This window comes from Dendrobates tinctorius, unplaced genomic scaffold (genome assembly GCF_039654945.1).
Source record: "Dendrobates tinctorius isolate UK_male_01 unplaced genomic scaffold, ASM3965494v1 ptg000013l, whole genome shotgun sequence".
Lineage (NCBI taxonomy): Eukaryota > Metazoa > Chordata > Amphibia > Anura > Dendrobatidae > Dendrobates > Dendrobates tinctorius.
The window spans coordinates 11,850,395-11,870,737 of record NW_027361681.1 but is presented as its reverse complement, the minus strand read 5'-3'; the positions used below and the strand labels follow the sequence as shown (position 1 = coordinate 11,870,737).

The 20,343-nt window shown below is 48.5% G+C and overlaps 1 protein-coding gene across 3 annotated transcripts in view; it reads right to left on the bottom strand.

The window, feature by feature from the left end:
- PHF19 (PHD finger protein 19) overlaps window positions 1-20,343 on the bottom strand; it is a 135,052-nt gene that overhangs the window by 81,395 nt on the left and 33,314 nt on the right. For all 3 annotated transcript variants that reach the window (XM_073558959.1, XM_073558971.1, XM_073558962.1), the window contains exons 5-10: window positions 18,815-18,915; window positions 15,463-15,611; window positions 12,840-12,935; window positions 11,904-11,972; window positions 11,458-11,578; window positions 2,116-2,183 (exon numbers count right to left, since the gene is read on the bottom strand). In XM_073558959.1, the coding sequence (XP_073415060.1) occupies window positions 2,116-2,183; window positions 11,458-11,578; window positions 11,904-11,972; window positions 12,840-12,935; window positions 15,463-15,611; window positions 18,815-18,915 (604 nt within the window). The remainder of the gene's footprint in view (window positions 1-2,115; window positions 2,184-11,457; window positions 11,579-11,903; window positions 11,973-12,839; window positions 12,936-15,462; window positions 15,612-18,814; window positions 18,916-20,343) is intronic.

The following is a 20,343-nucleotide window of genomic DNA, read 5'->3' as shown; positions in this document are numbered from 1 at the left end:
CACTGGGAAGCATTTTCTGGATGTTGTCCTACATTGCGATCATGCTTCCTTTTCTCACATTATTATGCTCGTTATTAATCTTAGCAGTAAAATAAAAATTTCGCACTTTCCACATCTGACTAATGGACGCATAGAGAAAAATACTTCCTATTAATTAAGACGTCCTGATGGTCTAAGGAAGTAGAGGGTTAAAGTCATTAACTCAGCATCAGTCACAGAGCAGGAAGGCGGCAGCTGCTCCGAAGGTTTTGTCCAATATCTTGTGATGTAGAAAATATATCAAACTAAAACTGGATTTATTTTAACTTTTTCCTTTTTTATTTGAGTATTAAGTGGTTAGTGTCTCCACGGAGTTTGAGGCTAACAGTCCACACTACAAGCAGACAGCAGTGCTGCAGTGACAGTAGCTTCACAACATCAGAAGCGCCCCAGCGATAGTAGCTCTCTAGCGTCAGCAACGCCCCAGCGACAGTGGCTCCAAAGTGATGCCCCAGTGAAAGCAGCTCCACAGCGACAGTGGGGCCCCAGCGAATGTAGCTCCACAGCGACAGCGGCGCCTCAGCGAAAGCAGCTCCACAGCAACAGCGGCGCCTCAGCGAAAGCAGCTCCACAGCGACAGCGGCGCCTCAGCGAAAGCAGCTCCACAGCGACAGCGGCGCCTCAGCGAAAGCAGCTCCAGAGCGACACCTCAGCGAAAGCAGTGCCTCAGCGAAAGCAGCTCCACAGCGACAGCAGCTCCTCAGCGAAAGCAACTCCACAGCGACAGCGGCGCCTCAGCGAAAGCAACTCTACAGCGACAGCGGCACCCCAGAGAAAGCAGCTCTCCAGCGACAGCGGTACCCCAGCGACAGCAGCTCCACAGCGACAGTGGCAAAAAAAGCGAAAGCAGCTCCACAGTGACAGAGGCGCCCCAGCGAATGCAGCTCCACAGCGACGCCTCAGCGAAAGCAGCTCCACAGCGACAGCAGCGCCTCAGCGAAAGCAGCTCCACAGCGACGCCTCAACGAAAGCAGCTCCACAGCGACAGCAGCGCCTCAGCGAAAGCAGCTCCACAGCGACGCCTCAGCGAAAGCAGCTCCACAGCGACAGCGGCGCCTCAGCGAAAGCAGCTCCAGAGCGACACCTCAGCGAAAGCAGCGCCTCAGCGAAAGCAGCTCCACAGCGACAGCAGCTCCTCAGCGAAAGCAACTCCACAGCGACAGCGGCGCCTCAGCGAAAGCAACTCTACAGCGACAGCGGCACCCCAGAGAAAGCAGCTCTCCAGCGACAGCGGTACCCCAGAGAAAGCAGCTCCACAGCGACAGTGGCAAAAAAAGCGAAAGCAGCTCCACAGTGACAGAGGCGCCCCAGCGAATGCAGCTCCACAGCGACGCCTCAGCGAAAGCAGCTCCACAGCGACAGCAGCGCCTCAGCGAAAGCAGCTCCACAGCGACGCCTCAACGAAAGCAGCTCCACAGCGACAGCAGCGCCTCAGCGAAAGCAGCTCCACAGCGACGCCTCAGCGAAAGCAGCTCCACAGCGACAGCGGCGCCTCAGCGAAAGCAGCTCCACAGCGACAGCGGCGCCTCAGTGAAAGCAGCTCCACAGCGACAGCAGCGCCTCAGCAAAAGCAACTCCACAGCAACAGCGGTGCCTCAGCGAAAGCAACTCTACAGCGACCGCGGCACCCCAGAGAAAGCAGCTCTACAGCGACAGCTGCGCCCCAGCGACAGCAGCTCCACAGCGACAGTGGCAAAAAAAGCGAAAGCAGCTCCACAGTGACAGTAGCGCCCCAGGGAAAGCAGCTCCACAGTGACAGTGGCACCCCAGAGAAAGCAGCTCCACAGTGACAGCGACGTCTTGACTTGCATGCACTGGGCACACTCACTTGTCTACATACACCTTGGTAGTTACACAGAGCACCCCATCCTTGAGATAACTGTAGGGGGTCAGTTACCTGGTAAAATCAGGCTGTAGTTACAGAACAGAAGTTACAGCCCAAGTGCAGGCTCCACACAGGTGCACTGTGTCTTCTTGTAGCCACCTGCACCTGATGGAAGTCGCCAGCACAAAGTACATCTCTGATGGCAGTCGCCAGCACACAATATGTCTCTGCTTAAAGTCACCAGCACTCACCTGCTTTTGTAGCTGTTTAACGCTTCTAGAAGGTGCTGCTCTCGCTCCTCCACAGGAAAGACTGACAGCTGGAAGTGACACGATTGACAGGTAAGAGCATAGAAATAAATGAGCACATAAAGAGAAGGGAAAAATCGACAAACGGGAACATATAGACAGTCAGACGGCAACATAGACGAGACATAGATACAGACTGGACATAGGGACAGATCGGCTCATAGACAGGTAGCTACAAAGTGTTGCACTGTAATTCTAAAGCAACAATTTACAGAAATGACCTGGGGATCCCATGGTGAGATACCCGGGCAGCAGCCGCAGGTCACAACCTGATTATTTCTGCTTTTTCCTGGGAAATTTATCACAATTCTTGTTTGCTAGAAAAATTTCTTTGGTTTACAGACGGTGAGAATTTACTGATGATTCAAAGAAGTAATTCCTGACATATTCGCTAGGTGGCAGCAAAGCCCAATGAAACAGGGCAGCATCTGTACTGTGCCTTTCTGGGACTGAGTAACACAGGGTAGCATTAGATACAGTATACAGCTCAGCAGCCACTGTCAAACATGATCGGATTAGATACATGGCTCAGCAGACCATATCACACATTATAGGATTAGATACACAGCTGAGCACAGTATGAGAGACTACAAAAAAAAGTTAGATGTGTTGCGCTTCCAGGCTGGGTGGTTTTCCATTATTTTACAACTTTCCGATTACTAAGGAAGTTCCCTTCATTACTGTACAATATGCCGTGCGTGATCTCTGCGCCCGTCATTCCTGGCAGCCCAAACCCCCCCCCCCCCCCCGTACAGTATATGAAAAGCACACCGCCTCTTTCCCACTTCCCAGAACCAGCAGGGGATGGAGATAAGTTGGCGGAGCTGTGCCCCTACAAATGATGAGCAGATGGGATACAGTGTACACAGCATTCAGTTATCTCTACATAAACCCTTGTAGTACCTTTGTCTATTAAAATGTTTTTACTGAGCCGTGTACTGCAAAGAGGAACAAAAGATGCAATAACTTATTCGGATCTCTACAGATATAGACCATCAACTCTTCTATGGCTGAGACCTTTACTGTCAAAGTCATGACAGCATCCAGGAGAACAGAACAGACACAACTATACTATATGCAGAATGGACACAACATCTACCGTATTTTTCGGATTAGAAGACGCACCTCAAATTTTGAGGAGAAAAATGATTTTTTTTTTTTTAAATAAAATGATGGTGCTTCTTATAATCCATGCATCTTATTGCTTACCGAGGGTGGTGGCTGCGGTGAAGCGGGGTCCTAGGGTTGCTGCTGGAGGAGGCAGGAGTGGGGTGATGCCGCAAGCTGGGATGAGGGGCTGTTCCGATGTGCGGCACGCAGCTGTGGGTGTCTGATGCTGCTGAGGAGGCTCTGCCAACATTTTGTGAAAGGCCAGAGACCCCTGCAGTTCCATGAGATTTCAGTGCGGAGATCTCATCTCCCGAGATCTTGGTGCCGAGATCTCCATCTGTGCATGCGCCGCCCTTGGCGGCCATTTTCCCGGAGTCCATCATATAGGAAACCATGGAACTGCGGGGGCTCTGGCCTTTCACAAAATGTTGGTAGAGCCCCTGCAGCACCGGACACCCGCAGCACCGCCGGGCACCCCCACATCTCAGCCTGCAGCAACGGTACCGGTAAGGTATATCCGCACTATAAGATGCATCCCCATATTTCCCCCAAATTTGGGGGAAAAACATGGATTTTTGTGATAACTCACCGTAAAATCCTTTTCTCCGAGACTGTGGGTGTATGCTTCTGCCGCTTGGAGGCTGACATTAAGTGAAAAAAAGAGGCTAGCTCCTCCTCCGTCGTATACACCCTCGCCCCTATTGCGGGCGGAACTCAGTTTGGTGCCAAAGCAGTAGGAGGACAACAAAATCAGCCTTAATACAGGTACAACATGTCTAGAAAAAAAAAACACCCTTATATCACATAAATAAATGCGTATTAACTAAACAGAACCAACTGGCTAATAGGGTGGGTGCTGTGTCCCCCAATGAGCGTCTCGGAGAAAAGGATTTTACGGTGAGTTTATCACAAAAAACCATGTTTCTCCTTCGCCTCATTGGGGGACACAGATACTGTGGGACGTCCTAAAGCAGTCCCTGGGTGGGAGATTGACTCACCGATCCAAGCTACATGCACCTCTTGTTCAACAGGTACACCACCGCTGCTTGGAGAATCCTTCTACCCAGGCTCGCATCCACTGAGGCCTGAGCATGGATATTGTAATGTTTGGCAAATGTGTGCAGGCTGGACCAGGTTGCTGCCTTGCAAACCTGTTCCGTCAAAGCCTGGTGCCGAAGAGCCCAAAAGGCACCCCCTGCCCGGGTAGAGTGCGCTCCGATCCCTGCTGGAATCGGTGTGCCTGTAACGCGGTAGGACTCCTGAATCGTCCAACGAATCCATCTAGCTATGGTCGATTTAGAGGCAGCGAGTTCCTTCCTGCGCCCTTCGGGGAGCACGAACAGCGTGTCCGTCTGACGAAAGGGTGCCATCCGCGACACATACCTCCGGAGGGCTTTTACCAGGACTAACGTGTGAAGAGCCTTTTCCACATGACGCACAAAATGAAGGCAAAACAACATCTTCATTAATGTGAAAAGAGGACATGACTTTCGGCCGAAAAGGAAGGGCTGGTCTGAGGACCACCTATCCCTATGGAAAGTGAGGAACGGAGCTCGGCAGGATAGGGCCGCCAGCTCTGAACCCCGCCTGATGGAAGTGATGGCCACTAGGAACACCACTTCCCAGGTAAGGTACCTCAAAGAGATATTCTGAAGCGATTCAAATGGAGCTTCCTGCAGAACACTTAGGACCATGTTAAGGTCCCAGGCGTCCATAGGCGCCTTCTAAAGGAGGTACCAAGTGGGAGACTCCCTGAATGAAAAGTCTCCACCTGCAAATTAGTAGCAATTCTGCGCTGGAACAGGACGGATAAGGTCTCCTGAGGGAGCCTGGGGCAAAGCCCGAGTCTAATGCTCTACCGACTGAGCTATCCGGGCTCTCTAAGCCCGACTGGAGAAAAGCCAAGATGTTGGGGATCGAGAATCACAGCGGGGAAACACCGCGGTGTCAACACCAAGCAAAGAACACCTTCCAGGTGTGGTGGTAAATTCGTGCTGAAGCAGGCTTCTGGGCGCCAATCATTGTAGCGACCACCTCGCTCCCAAACCCTGCCTGGGTTAGAATCCAAGATTCAACGGCCATGCCGTCAAACACAGGGTCCCTGAGTTGGGGTGGCAAATCGGCCCTTGAGACAGTAGATCTGGGCGCTCTGGCAGGCGCCAAGGAACGTCGGCGAGCAGCTGCATTAGATCTGCGTCCCACGCTCGACGGGGCCAGCAGGATCGCCGGCACCCCTTCTGCCTTGATCTTTTTGATGACTCTCGGAAGTAGTGGCAGTGGGGGAAATAGATATGGGAGGCGAAACTGGTTCCATGGCCGAACCCACGCGTCCACCGCGAATGCCCGCGGGTCCCTGGCCTGAGCGACATGTGGGCACCTTGGCATTCACTCTGGAAGCCATCAGGTCCACATCTGGAGCTTCCCACAGTTGACAAATCTGCTGAAAAACTGAGATGTAGAGACGACTATCCGGATGCAAGACCCTGCCGGCTGAGAAAGTCTGCCGCCCAATTTTCCACGCCCCGGCATGTGGACTGCCGAAATCACCGAGTGGTTTTCTTCGGCGCACTGAAGAACGGTTGCTCTGCTGCGGGTGCCGCCTTGATGATTTATGTAAGCCACCGCCGTGGCGTTGTCCGATTGAATCCAGACAGGGCGGCCTGCAAGAAAGTGAATAAACTTCTGCAGCGCCAGCCGAATTGCTCGTATCTCCAATAAGTTGATCGGGAGGCGTGCCTCCTGTGGCGACCACCGTCCCTGGGCTGTGTGGTGGCGAAACACCGCTCCCCCACCGAGGAGACTGGCGTCGGTTGTCATTACCAGCCAATGATCTGGGCGGAAAGGTTTCCCCTGGGCCAGAGAGGAACTGGTTATCCACCATCCGAGCGACTGCCTGACTTGAGAGGATAGTCGGCACCGCCGATCGAGCGTGAAAGGATTCTTGTCCCAGGCTGACAAGAGGGCGTGCTGCAGGGGCGAAGGTGGAACTGGGCGACAGGTATCGCATCCATTGCTGCCTCCATTTTCCCTAGAATTCTCATCCCGGATCGAATGGTATGAGGGACTGGTTGGCGAAGTGTCCAGACTCCCTGCCGGAGAGCTAGCGCCTTTTCCTGAGGGAGAATTACCAACCCTCGGCAAGTGTCGAAGATCATTCCTAGGAAGGAGATCCTCTGAGCTGGCACAAGGGATGACTTCTTTGCATTGCCAGCCATCCCAAGCGGGCAAGAGTAATTAAGTGTGATGTTGACCTTTTCCTCACATGCCCATATTGACGGGCCCTTGACCAAGAGGTCGTCCAGATAAGGCAAGACGACTATGCCTCGAGAATGGAGTGTGGCCATGGCAACTGCCATAACCTTTGTGAACACTCTGGGAGCCGTGGCTAGCCCGAAGGGTAGCACTACGAACTGAAAATGTTGATCGCCGATGGTGAAGCGTAGAAACCTCTGATGAGGAGGAAAAATGGGAATATGCAGATATGCGTCCTGGATGTCTATTGAGGCCAAGTATCCTCAGTGATCCATGGCCGATATGACTGAACGGAGAGACTCCATCCGAAAATGTCTGATCCTGATGAATTTGTTCAGAAGCTTCAGGTCCAAAACAGGCCTGACAGACCGTCCTTTTCGGGAACCTCAAAAAGGTTGGAATAGAACCCCTGAGCTCTTTCGTGTTCCGGCACTGGAGCAATGACTACGTTGTGCTGGAGCGATTTGATGGCTCCCAATAGAGCCCTTGCCTGGGTATCCACCCTGGGAAGCCGGGAAGAAAAAACCGTGTTGGAGGATATCTGACAAATTCTATTCTGTAACCCGAGGCCACCGATTCCTTTCCCTATGCGTTGTGAGCGACATTGACCCAGACGTAGTGAAACCAGAGTAGGCGGCCGCCCACCTTGCCGGTGTCGTCTGGTAAAGGCCTCGAGCCATTCGGCCGACGGTCTTTGGGATCTGGATCCCCTCGATCTGAACTGCTGAGTATATATTTTCCCCAATGGGTTGGCTCTATATGAGACCTGCCGCTCCCTATCCTGGTTGGGGCGGTCTCAGGCGGCGGAATTGGCCGCTGTAGTCCACCCGGGGTTGCGAAAGGCCCAAAAACGTGCCTGAAAACGGGTGACGAAAAAGCGTTTTGCCCTTTTGTCGAGGGAGAAACCCGTTCTTTCTTCCTGTGGAGTCGGAGATAAGTTGATCCAACTCCTCTCCAAATAGGTGGCTGCACTGATAAGGCAAGGAAGTCAAGGACTTCTTAGAAGTAGGATCGGCTCGCCATATCCTTAACCATAGAGCTCTTCTGACAGAAATTGCATTAGCGACAGAAATTGCATTAGCGGCAGCAAGTGCCGAGCAATTGTCCGCATCCCAAAACGCATTGACTACATAGTCTCCGGTCACCGCCATCTGACCTCCGAAATCTCTGCAGGTAGATCCTGCGCGACCTTGTTTAATGTTTCTGACCATGATATCATAGCCTTGGCTACCCAACTTGCTGCGAATGAGGTAACGAGCGCTGACCCTGACGCCTCATATACTGAGCGAGCTAAGCTCTCTATAAAGCGATCCGTGGGATCCTTAATTGAGGAAACCCTAGGGACGGATAGCAGGGTCTTAGTGGCTAAGCGCGAAACCGGAGGATCCCCAACGGGGATTCCATCCATTTTTTACGGAGGTCCGGAGCAAACGGATACCTTGTTTCGAGTGCCTTTTGACCCGAGAAACGCCTGTCTGGACGTTCTCTGTGCCGCTGCACTATGTCCTCAAACTCCGGGTGAGAGGAAAAAATTCTGTGCGGGCGCTTTACTTGCTTAAATGCCACTTTATGCCCCGTAGCCTCTGCAGGATCATCCTCAATCCCCAGGGTCTGATTGACGGCTTCTATGAGGCTGGCCACTGTTTCACGTGACCATGGAGTGTCCAGGTCAAGGGGCTCGTCTGAGTCGCAATCTGAGGTCTGCTCGCTATCAACCACTGGTGATGGGGAGCGAGAAGCAGAGCTTACAAATGCCAAGGCACCGGATGGACTGGTCAACACTGTGTGGATTTGTTTCCTCCGGGTCTGCCTGGAGTGAGAGCGGCATCTGCAGGCCGGAGGCTTTTATGAGGTGGAGGTTCCCTCTAAGGCTGGCGAGCCACCGTCCCTGCCCCTATCTGGGGCACGAAGGGACTCTATTGCTCTCGTAAGCGACACCATGGACTGTGGCAGAAATAGGGCCCACTCCGGGGACACATTGGCTACAGTCGCAGGGGAGGGCTCCTGGGCGCGTTCAGAGTCACAGGCTTCTGGCTCTGTGCTCGTGGCAACCTAACCCCACAAGAAATGCATGCGGCATAAAGGAACGTGTGCGATACACTTACCCCGTCCTGTGTCCCCACATGTTCCTGCCGCTGCCTCTGCGCTCCGCTGCCCAGCGTTCCTTTCCTCTGGGTAGGCCGGGACATTCCTCTCCCGGTCGCGGCCTACCCTGCGATGAAGCCGGGGGCTCAATTTGCTCGGTGTCCGCCCTAGCCCCGGGGGGTGGCGTCGGAAATGACGTCACGCTGGGGGCGGGACTTCCGTCTGTGGCCTAGTCACGGCCGAAGCCGCGGGCTAAATTTTGCATGCCCGCCTTGGGGCGCGCTGGCAGCCTCTGCCTTTTCCCCCTGCGATCCGCCGCCGGAACCCGGCGTCCCTGCCTGGCGGAAGGAGGCAGGAGGCCCTAAGATGCCTGGAGCTTCCCCGGAACGCTGCCGCAGGGCCCTCCCCAGCCCTCCATACCTGACTCCGGATCTAGCAGACCAGGTAGAGGGGATGGGGCTAAATTCTGGACGGTGCAGGCACCCTAGCTCCGTCTAACCCCTTCAGGGGGTGAGGAGAGGGACCGTCCGCCGCCTTGCAGCACCGCCGTCTAGCGTTGGTGGAGCAGTGGGGGCCGCACAGACTAGTCTTGGCCTCTGTGCAAGCCCATGGTTTCTATACCTACGGGTGGACAGGGCTAAGTCCGGCATCATGTCCCACGTCGCGGGAGTGGATACGTGGAGGGACACTCGCACGTGCTCGCCCGTTGTTGGTTTGGGGAAATCGGACCCTTTCAATAGGATCCGCTGCCCCTGTCTTATCTTCATAAAATAATAAACAAAAAATAGAAGTCTGGGGAAAAAGGCCCAGATATGTCCCTCGGTGCGGGAAAGGATACGTGGAGACGATACGCAACACATGCTCCCCTGTTGATGGTTTGGGGAGATCGGACCCTTTCAATAGGATCCGTCTCCCTTGTCTTATCTTCATGGAAAAAAGAAGTCTGGAGAAACCCAGACACGTGTGCCTCCAAAGACACTAAACAAAAAACGGAGTTCCGCCCGCAATGGGGGCAAGAGTATATACGACGGAGGAGGAGCTAACCTCTTTTTTTCACTTAGTGTCAGCCTCCAAGAGGCAGAAGCATACACCCACAGTATCTGTGTCCCCCAATGAGGCGAAGGAGAAAAAGTGCGTCTTATAAGCCGAAAAATACGGTACTCGTGGCCGGGGCTGATGAGTGCAGCGAGAACACACACAATGACAGAGGATGGACACAACATCTACTCATGGTCGGGGCTGATGCACCACGTTCTACTGGAGCCAAGATATGCTCCTGTCTCCCCACAGAGTATGTCTAATACTTTGGGTTCATATAGCTGTATACATGCAGACATACACTACATACAGTGGGTACGGAAAATATTCACTCATTTAAATTTTTCACTCTTTGTTTCATTGCAACCTTTTCGTAAATTCAAAAAAGTTATTTTTTTTCTCATTAATGTACACTCTGCACCTCATCTTGAGTGAAAAAAAACTAAATTTTTACAAATTTATTAAAAAAGAAAAACTGAAATATCACATGATCATAAGTAATCAGACGCTTTGCTCAGACACTCATATTTAAGTCACATGTTGTCCGTTTCCTTGTGATCCTCCTTGAGATGGTTCTACTCCTACACTGGCGTCCAGTTGTGTTTAATGAAACTGATAGGACTTGATTTGTAAAGGGACACACCTGTCTATATAAGACCTCACAGCTCACAGTGCATGTCAGACCAAATGAGAATCATGAGGTCAAAAAAACTGGCCAAGGAGCTCAGAGACAGAATTGCGGCAAGGCACACATCTGGCCAAGGTTACAAAAGAATTTCTGCAGTACTCAAGGCTCCTAAAAGCACAGTGGCCTCCATAATCCTTAAATAGAAGAAGTTTGGGACCACCAGAAGTCTTCCTAGACCTGGCCATCCAGTCAAACTGGAGAAGAGCCTTGGTGGGAGAGGTAAAGAAGAACCCCAAGATCACTGTAGCTGAGCTCCACAGATGCAGTAGGTAGATGGGAGAAAGTTCCACAAAGTCAACTATCACTGCAGCCCTTCACCAGTCAGGCTTTTATGGCAGAGTGGCCCGACGGAAATCTCTCCTCAGTGCCAGATATATGAAAGCCCGCATAGAGTTTGCTAAAAAAAACACATGAAGGACTCCCAGACTATGAGAAATAAGATTCTCTGGGCTGATGAGACGAAGATAGAAGTTTTTGGTGATAATTGTGAGCGGTATGTGTGGAGAAAACCAGGCACTGCTCATCACCTGCCCAATACAATCCCAACAGTGAAACATGGTGGTGGCAGCATCATGCTATTGGGGTGTTTTTCAGCTGCAGGGACAGGACGACTTCGTTGCAATTGAAGGAAACATGAATGCGGCCAAATACAGAGCTATCCTGGACCTCAGACTTGGCTGAAGGTTCACCTTCCAACAAGACAATGACCCTAAGCACACAGCTAAAATTACAAAAGAGTGGCTCCAGAACAACTCTTTTATTTAACAACTATTTATAACTGGCCCAGCCAGAGCCATGACCTAAACCCAATTGACCATCTCTGGAGAGACCGGAAAATGGCTGTCCACCAACGTTCACCATCCAGCCTGACGGAACGGGAGAGGAATACTTATGACCATGTAATATTTCAGTTTTTCTACATTTCTAGTTTTTTTTCAGTCAAGATGGGGTGCAGAGTGTACATGAATGAGAAAAAAAATGAATTTACCAAATGACTGCAATGAAACAAAGAGTGAAAAATTTAAAAGGGGTCTGAATACTTTCCGTACCCACTGTATATCTGTGCATTATATGCTAGACAACTCGCACAACCCTGCACAGTTGCAACTCACCTTCCCGAGCTGCAGGTGCTCCCACTTTTCATTGACAAAAGTTAGGATCTCGTCAAAATCAAAGTATTTCTTCTTACTAAGGACCCCAAGGTTGTAGAGAGTGAGGTGCACAACATCCACCCTACAATCATCAATAGTAAGAAGATGATCAGAATTAGAAATCAGGCAAATGGAACACATTCATCCAAGTTACAAATGTAAATCGTGCTTGTGGGTAACTTGGGTGCTGGGATTCTTATGTCACCGTGTGGTTGGCAGAACTATACAATAATCACTTACACCCAAAACTGGGGCACTTTACCACTTCTCTCAGAAAAAGCCCCTTATCTCGCTACTTTTCCACTGTCAGGATCATGTAATGAGTCTCAAAAACATCTAATAAGTGTTGTACAAATCAGTTGGCCCATTATTAGGGTGCACTTGTGACATATCTGATGTGTTCCTACCATCGCAGTGGCAGCCGTCGGATGAACTCCACCCCGTGATTGCAGACAGAGCAGAAGAATATGAAAAACCTGCAGAGAAACACAGGGTTAGATGGGATACATGTGTGAGGTGAATAGCAGGGTCTGTCCTGCTGCTGGAACAGCGCAGGGTCAGTTTCTCCATCACTATAGCAAGAAAGCCGAGTATCACAGGCCACGACGACGAGCCCTTAGTAGTGATGGGTACTGCTCATTGGACTGGGGTCAGCCATGTTTCTGGAAGAGTTAATGTAGTGAATGTGTTTGCTGGTAGCGCAGGGCAGGGCGGGACCGTGTGAAGGGGAGGCCCAGTCTTAGGAATGTACAGAATTCATGTTAAAAGTCAGCACTTCAGGCTGACTGCGCCCCTGCACAATGCATAGCGGAAGGAGGTGAAATCCAGCCCACGCTATGAGGCCCACAACAACTGTGGAGTTACCTCCATGTCAGGGTGTCAGTGTTGTAGTATGGGAACTGAAGCCAATCAGAGTGCATTGCATTCAGTGAAGTCACAGCTCAGGTAGAAATTTATATAGATATTTCTGTAGGTAATTACAAATGTATTACATTATAGCTGGTAAGAATAATGAAAGCAATTGCTCCCATCTACCTTTCGTGGCTCCCCTATTTCCTCATAGATTGTAAGCTTGTGAGTAGGGCCCTCTTTCCTTTTGGTATCTGCTGATTTAAGGGATTGTTATGCTGCAATGTCTTTTATTGTCTGTACAAGTCCCCTCTAAAATGTAGTGCTGCGGAATATATTGGCGCTATAGAAATAAAATTATTATTACAGAATGAGGGCAGCTTATTTGTTGTATGTGATAGTCACTGCTGCACAATTTACTGCACATTAATGGCTGGTGAAGCCCTTTGATAACAGCCCTCCATGGCAAAAGAGCAGGGAGATGCCGATTCTACCTGTCTCCAAACAGCATGGCCTCATTCAGGCACTGGATACAAGCCTCGTGGAACCACTGTCGACAGCGACAACACTGGATCATCTTCAGGTACCACCTGCGATCAGAGGACAGGATGAATGGTGAAACCAGAGAATGTCGATGACTTACAAGATGATGAATCAGAGCCAATTTAGATCTTCTTATAATTGCAGCTATTTATTTAACGTTACATTTAATGGAACAAATCATGAACAGCCCATAGACATGACTGCATTCGCGCGGGGGAGACTTTCCAATCTGGGAGCATATCAAATTATAGCTATAAATGGTCACAAGGCACATGTCTGTACGCACGAGGGCATCTTCAGGAAACAATAAGTGTGACTTATCCCCTGTCCACAGGATAGACGATAACTCACTGAACACTGGGGGTCTGATTGCTAGGAAGTGTACCGATCATGAGATCCAGGCTCTACAGAGCCACATCTGAATGGGGCAAGTATACACCAGCCCCAAATCTATTGTCTAAGGGACTGCCGGATACAGTACTGCACTCTGCTATTTTCAGCAATGCCATACATAACGGATGGATGGAGCAGTGGTTTACATGCTCAAACCCAGCTGCATTCACACAAGGCCCATTCTTGAGGAACGGTGGGCTTTCCAGTGATCGGACACCCAACAATATGTATGTTATCTCCTATACTACAGATAAGGGATAACCCTTGATTCCCTAGTGACATATCCACATATAATTTGGTTCAAAAATATTTGGCCAGTGACAATCTCCAGATTTGGACTCTGCAGGCCACCATTTTGGCTGTAAAACGAAACAACTGATATATAAAACGTGTAGACGATCAGTTTTAATTAAAGGGGTTGAACAAAAGAATTCTGTAAAACATTTAGGAATTGCAACCATTTTTCTACAAAGCATCCTCATTTCAGGGGCTCAAAAGTAATTGGACAATGTAACTTTACCATAAATAAAATGCTCATTTTTAATACTTTGTGGAGAGTCCTTTGCAGGTAATGACGGCCTGAAGTCTAAGCCATGGACATCACCAAACGCTGGGTTTCCTTTGAAATGCTTGCCGCCTTTACTGCAGCTGACTTCAGTTGTTGCTTGTTTGTGGGTTTTTCTGCCTTAAGTTTTGTCCTAAGCATGTGAAATACTGCTCGATGGGGTTGAGATCTGGTGATGACTCGGCCATTGCAGAATATTTCACTTCTTTGCCTTAAACTGCTGGGTTACTTTTGCAGTATGTTTTGGGTCATTGTCCATCTGTCCTGTGAAGCGCCGTCCAATCAATGTTGCTGCATTTGGTTGAATCTGAGCAGAGTATCGCCCTGTACACACAGGATTCATCCGGCTGCTTCTGTCTTCAGTCACATCATCAATAAACAATAGTGATCCAGCGCCATTGGAAGCCATGCATGCCTGCGCCATCACACTGCCTCCACCATGTGTTACAGAGGATGTGCTGTGCTATGGATCATGCGATGTTCCAAATTTTCTCCATACTTTTTTTCTTGCCATCATTCTGGTACAGATCTTCGTTTCACCTGTCCACACAATACATTTCTAGGACTGGGCTGCTTCTTTAGATGTTTTTGTGCAAAGTCGAATGTGGCCTTTCGTATTTTATGTTTCGACCTGTCCCGGGTTATTTTCATATGTGGCTTTAATCACAAGGATAGGGTGTACAGCGTAGCATGCGCTCCAATGTTGGTGCGCATGCTGTGCAGTACACCGTATCTTTGTGATTAAAGCAACGTTTGAAAAAAATCCCAGGACAGGTCAAAACAAAATACGACATGTCGTACTATATTCTTCTATCCAGCACTTTGGTGGAATATCGTAATGTACCTAAATAAATACAAACTATTATCACAGTGGAAGTGCGGCTAATTTCCTGTTATTTGACTTAGTTTGGATTTTCCAGTTAAGCCTGCACCCACCCCTCTCAACCCAACGCTGAGTGCGTACCTGCGATCATCCACCACTGTTGTCTTTTGTGGACGTCCAGGTCTTTTTGGAATTCCCAAACTCATGAGTGTATTTTTTGTTTTGCAGAGTGTACCAAACTGTTGATTTGGCCACTTCTAACATTTCTGCTATTTCTCTCATGTAGTTCTTCAGCCTAACGACGGTCTGTTTTTCTTCCATTGAGAGCTCCTCTGACTATGTTGTGAGTTCACAGCAACAGCTTTGAAAGAAAAATGCCACATCTGGAATCTGCTCCAGACCTTTACCTGCTTAATTGATGAGGGATCAAAAATGAGATAGCCCATTGGAGTCCATTAAATATATTTTGAGATAATTGTCTAATTACTTTTAGTCCCTTGAAAAAGAGGCAGCTACATATTAAAGAGCCGTATTTGCTAAACCCTTACTCCAATTAGGATGTGAATACCCTCAAATTAAAGCTGAGAATCTGCACTTTAAGCCACTATTGATTATATTACTGTATTTTGAATATGTTTTGGTAAACAGCGAAAATGACAAAACTGCTGTCACTGTCCAAATATCTGTGGACCTATACTGCCATAACTAGGCTGATCTGCTACACAGGAGCCATAGGTGAGCCCTGTGATTGTATGAAGATGAAAGGATGCACATAGCAGAGCCCGTCTCTTACTCTCCAGGGCCCCCGCAGTAACAGTAACACTGCTGCTGGTTGGTTCTGTGAGACGAGTCCCAGTCCAGGTCCTCAGGACAGTATGTCAGGAACATTTTCACAGCCTGGAGGGTCTTTGCAATCGGACCCTTCTTTAGGGCACCTCCTTTCTGCAAAAAAGAAAAAAAGTAATATAAGAAATCATTTATCTCCGAGTCGCTTTCCAGTCACTAGGCACCAAAACCTGTGCAATTCTTGGTTTTCTGCTCTGTCATGAGGCCACAGTTTGCAATTTTGATGCAATTCGTTTATTAGATCTAATGAAGACTAGCAGGACAGTGTGGAAACGCTGAGGGGCTTTTTTGCAGATGTCTGTTTGCATTTTGTATTGGAGAAACAATGTGATTCTGCACTTAAAAAGAATCTGCAGAAGGAACATTTTAACATGCCAGACACAAAACAGAGCCTCTTATAGATGTAAAATGTTTCAAAAAGTTGCCTGCAGCTGAGGGTTAGCCACAACCTATCATTGAAGCGAATGCTCTGTAAGGTAGACAACAGCACAGTCTCTCTTCCTAATAGTCTGTTATAATGTATCAGTGACATAGAATGCATCAGGCCACAGTCTAGTTCCAGCCTGGGGTTAGCTCACAGTGGAGGTATAGCAACACCTAAAGGCTCCCAAGGGGCATTTTTTTCCTCCTGAACAGCCTACAGACATTTCTTAGGGATAACTCCACTCTGTGACTGGATAATGTCACTCAGACTTGACTAGATGAATAGTGGCTTAATATTTAATGGTGTCCAGCACATGCCACAGCACCAGTACTAAACTTACTGTGATGAGGCTTTCCAAATCAGGGGAGAGAGGAAACGAAGGCCGGGCATGATCTGTTCATTGACCGGTGTAGAGGACACTACGCCATTGTGAATCAGACTAGGATTTTATTCATCTGAAGCAGACGAGTGAAGGTTAATCAGCCGACATCATGTAGCAACGGCTGCAGCATGACCATGACCGTTCTGTTCTGACAGCCACATACCTGACCAATGATGACAACAGTTGCCTGGGAGCTGCAGTCGATTGAATACTGGTGATTAACACATAATGGAGATGATGTGGCTAAACAGGGCTCGAGAACTCACTAAGTTTTACTAAAGACTATGAGGAGATTTTGTATCTTTTGAGAAATCTCATCCCTCATTCTTCTGTGTCAGGTTTATACACATACTACTAAGGTACATTATTAGATTATGAGCACTAAAGCAGCCACTACAACCGCATAAGGACAGTCTTCCAGATTTCTGTCCTATCCTTCGCACCTGTATCACTGCATACTGTGAACCTGGGGGACAACCAATATGGCAACCATCATGAAAAGGACTGTTACCCAGCTTTCCTAGACTTCTGCTTAGTTATGCAATTACTGTCCTCAACATGGAAAACTGTAGCACCAAGGAGAAGTAGTCAATGAAGGAAATCCCAGGGTGGAGATGGTACTGATCTGCAAGAATAGAGATAACATTATCACGATCTCTGGCTGCATCCAGTCTGAGCCCAGAAATCTCAACAGCAACAGCCTCAGCAGCTATCACGGAGGTTATTAATGGTCAACTGAGGAATGTTCTGCCACTTAGTGCACTTAGTCAAGCCATCAGGATCCGCTGCTAGCTGCCTCCTGTGCAATCATCGACCAATGACGGCCCCAACGTGCTCAAATGAGACAAGTCTGGAGACTCTGAAGCCATGCGAGCAGGTTTAGGCCACGAGCTGCGAGAAGAGAGCAGGGTCGCGGGACGAGATCGCGGGGGCCAACAAAAATGGCGGATCCGTTTTTTTTGCAAAACGGCGGCTTTTGACTGATGGTGAAAGACGGATTTGTGAAAGAGGCCTAAGTGGGTAGAGATACTCACATCTGTCAGGGAGCAGGTGCGAAGAAGGTAGAAAAGGAATGACTCATGTTTGGGGGTTGTGGTCTGTGCTGTGTCTTGTGGAGGGTGAGGATCTGCTGCTGAGGCCAGATCCTGGTGCCACTGCTTGGACTATCAGAGACTGGGGATCATCTGCCACATACTACTGTCACCCACTTGGTTTACCCTGCTGGATTAGAGGAATAATTCTAAAGACCAGTGTGTAATTTTTATTGATGTTGGATTTGTTCCTGTTATAGACTGGGGAATTATATCAATGTTTGGTGGAATATTCTCCAAGTGACGCAATAAATGTTGTTTAGCTGTTCACCAGTCTGCTCTCCCTGCGTGGTCAGTCACACACCCCATCGCACATGCGGCCTGGGGTTGTCATCCTCCTGGGATATGCGGCTCATACTCCAGACTGGATAAAGCCAGACATTTTGAAAAAAGTTTTGTTAATTTCTTGATAATTTGATAATGTTATTATCCATCCTGCGATTTCATAATTTCATGACGTTTCCTTCCTGGTATTGTAATGCCAATATTAAAGATAAGTACATAAATTAGATAAGCATTGGGTATGTATTTACTTATATAGCACCATCATATTCCACAATGCTTTACAGAGATCCCAAAAGGAGGCGTTCACCCAGCTTTCCTATAGTCTGCCAGCGATTCAGTGCTCAAGGAGTGGTGGACCCCTACGGGCTCGCTCACACTACAAAAGATGCAGAGCGACTGATCAGCGGTCATTTATTAACCTGTTCAGTCTGGGCGACTGCGCTCATGATATTCACAGGACAATTAGTAATATGCTCTTCTAGATTATACATTAGTAATAGATAGTCTGTTACACACTTCAATGTCCCAGCGATCCCACCAACGATCCGACATGGATGGGATCGCTGGGACATAGTTAGCTGATCGCTGCTGAGCTGTCACATAGACAGCCCCTCCAGCAATCAGGACCAGCGAGCAAGCTGGTATCCAAGGTAAACAGTGGGTATCTAAAAACCGCGCGGCTCTTAGATACCAGCTGTTTACCTTGGATATCAGCTCCCAGCGTCGCTGATCGTTGGTCTCTCACTGTCGCACGCAGCGATGCGTGCTGGCTAGTGGGAGAGCAACGATCAAAAAATAGCCCAGGACGTTCCTGCACGATCAGCGATAACCGGCGGGGGCGGTCGCTGATGCGTGTCACACACAGCGATGTTGCTGGCGAGCTCGCTGTGACGTCACAAAATCAGCGATCTCGCTATGTGTGACGGGGCCTTTAAGATCATGAATTGACAAAGAAGCATGTTGCGCATTTACCGTGTGATCGGCAGTCAGTTTACACTGAAGGTTTATCAGGAAATGAGCATTTTAATAGCTGTGCAGTATAAATGTCCCTAATTCTACACTTTGGAAGATATTACAGCTGGAGTCAGGTCGGCCATTGATAACCTTATGTTCTTACCCTAACAGCCAGGACAAAGATACAGCGTCTGCAGAACCACGGCTCTAGAGTCCCGTCCTCTCCACTCTCCACCGCTGGGATGTGACACTTTTGATGATATCCTAAAATATTAGAAGCTGGAGATGCAATGACCATTTCCCACACAGGTGTAACCGCTCGTCCGTGTGTTACTGGTCATGATGAAGGGACAGGCCATAGGTCTTCTGACCTGAGCTTGAAAAGGTTACACAGTGCCTAGAAAAAGTTTTCATACCCAGTGAACTTTTCAACACTTTTTCCCATTACACCCACAAACTGAAAAGAATTCTATTGGGATTTTATGTGATATACCAAACACAAAGTAGCAAGTATTTGTGAAGTGTAACGGAAATAATACATGGTATTATACATATTTTAAAAACATAAATTAAAAATTGCGAGTTGCATTTATATTTAGCCCATTTGAGTCAATATTTTGTAGGACCATCTTTCACTGCAATTACTGCTGCAAGTCCTTTGGTGTCTGTTTCTACCAGCTCTGCACATCTGGAGGTGACATTTTTTCCCATTCTTCTTTGCACACTCACTCACGGTCAGTGAGATTGGATGGAGATGTCTGTGAACAGCAATTTCCGTGTCTTGTCACAAATTCTCAATGGGATTTCGGTCTGGACTGTGACGGGGCCATTCACACACATTAATATGCTTTGCTCTAAACCATCCATTGTAATTCTCGCAGGATGCTTAGGGTCGTCTTCCTGGAAGGTGAACCTACGCCCCAGTCTCAAGTCTTTTGTAACCTTTAACAGGTTTTCCTCCAGGACCGCCCTGTATTTAGCTCCGTCCATCTTCCCGTCAATTTTGATTAGTTTCCCTGTCCCTGCTGAAGAAAAGCCTCCCCACAGCATGATGTTGACACCACCATGTGTGACGTGGGGGTGGTGTTTTCAGGGTGATGTGCAGAGTTAGTTTTCTGAGTAAAGAACTAGACCACCACCGCAAATAAATGAAGGTTCTGTGCCATACATCAAAAACAAGACTGTAGAGGAAAGGGGAAAGAAGGTGTACAGAGGGCACCAGTAACCCTAAATAAAATGTAAAGAAACTTGCAAAAATGGAAGGTGACCAAATAGCTTTTATTAAATGATCTAAGTGCACACAAAAGACAAAAACTATTAAAAACAAAAAAAATTAGAGGAAATATAAGCTCTCCTTCACTACTCCCCTCTTATCTCCTCTTCCCAAAATCACATACAAGATTTCTCCTGTGCATCCCCTCTATTCTGGAGCTCTCTAGCACAATATATCAGACTCTCGACTACCATGGAAACCTTCAAAAGGAACCTGAAGACCTACCTCTTCCGACAAGCCTACAACCTGCAGTAACCACCAAACCGCTGCACGACCAGCTCTATCCTCTCCTACTATATCCTCACCCATTCCTTATAGATTGTGAGCCCTCGCGGGCAGGGTCTTCTCTCCTTTTGTACTAGTCGTCACTTGTACTGTTTAAGATTACAGTACTTGTTTTTTATTATGTATACCCCTCT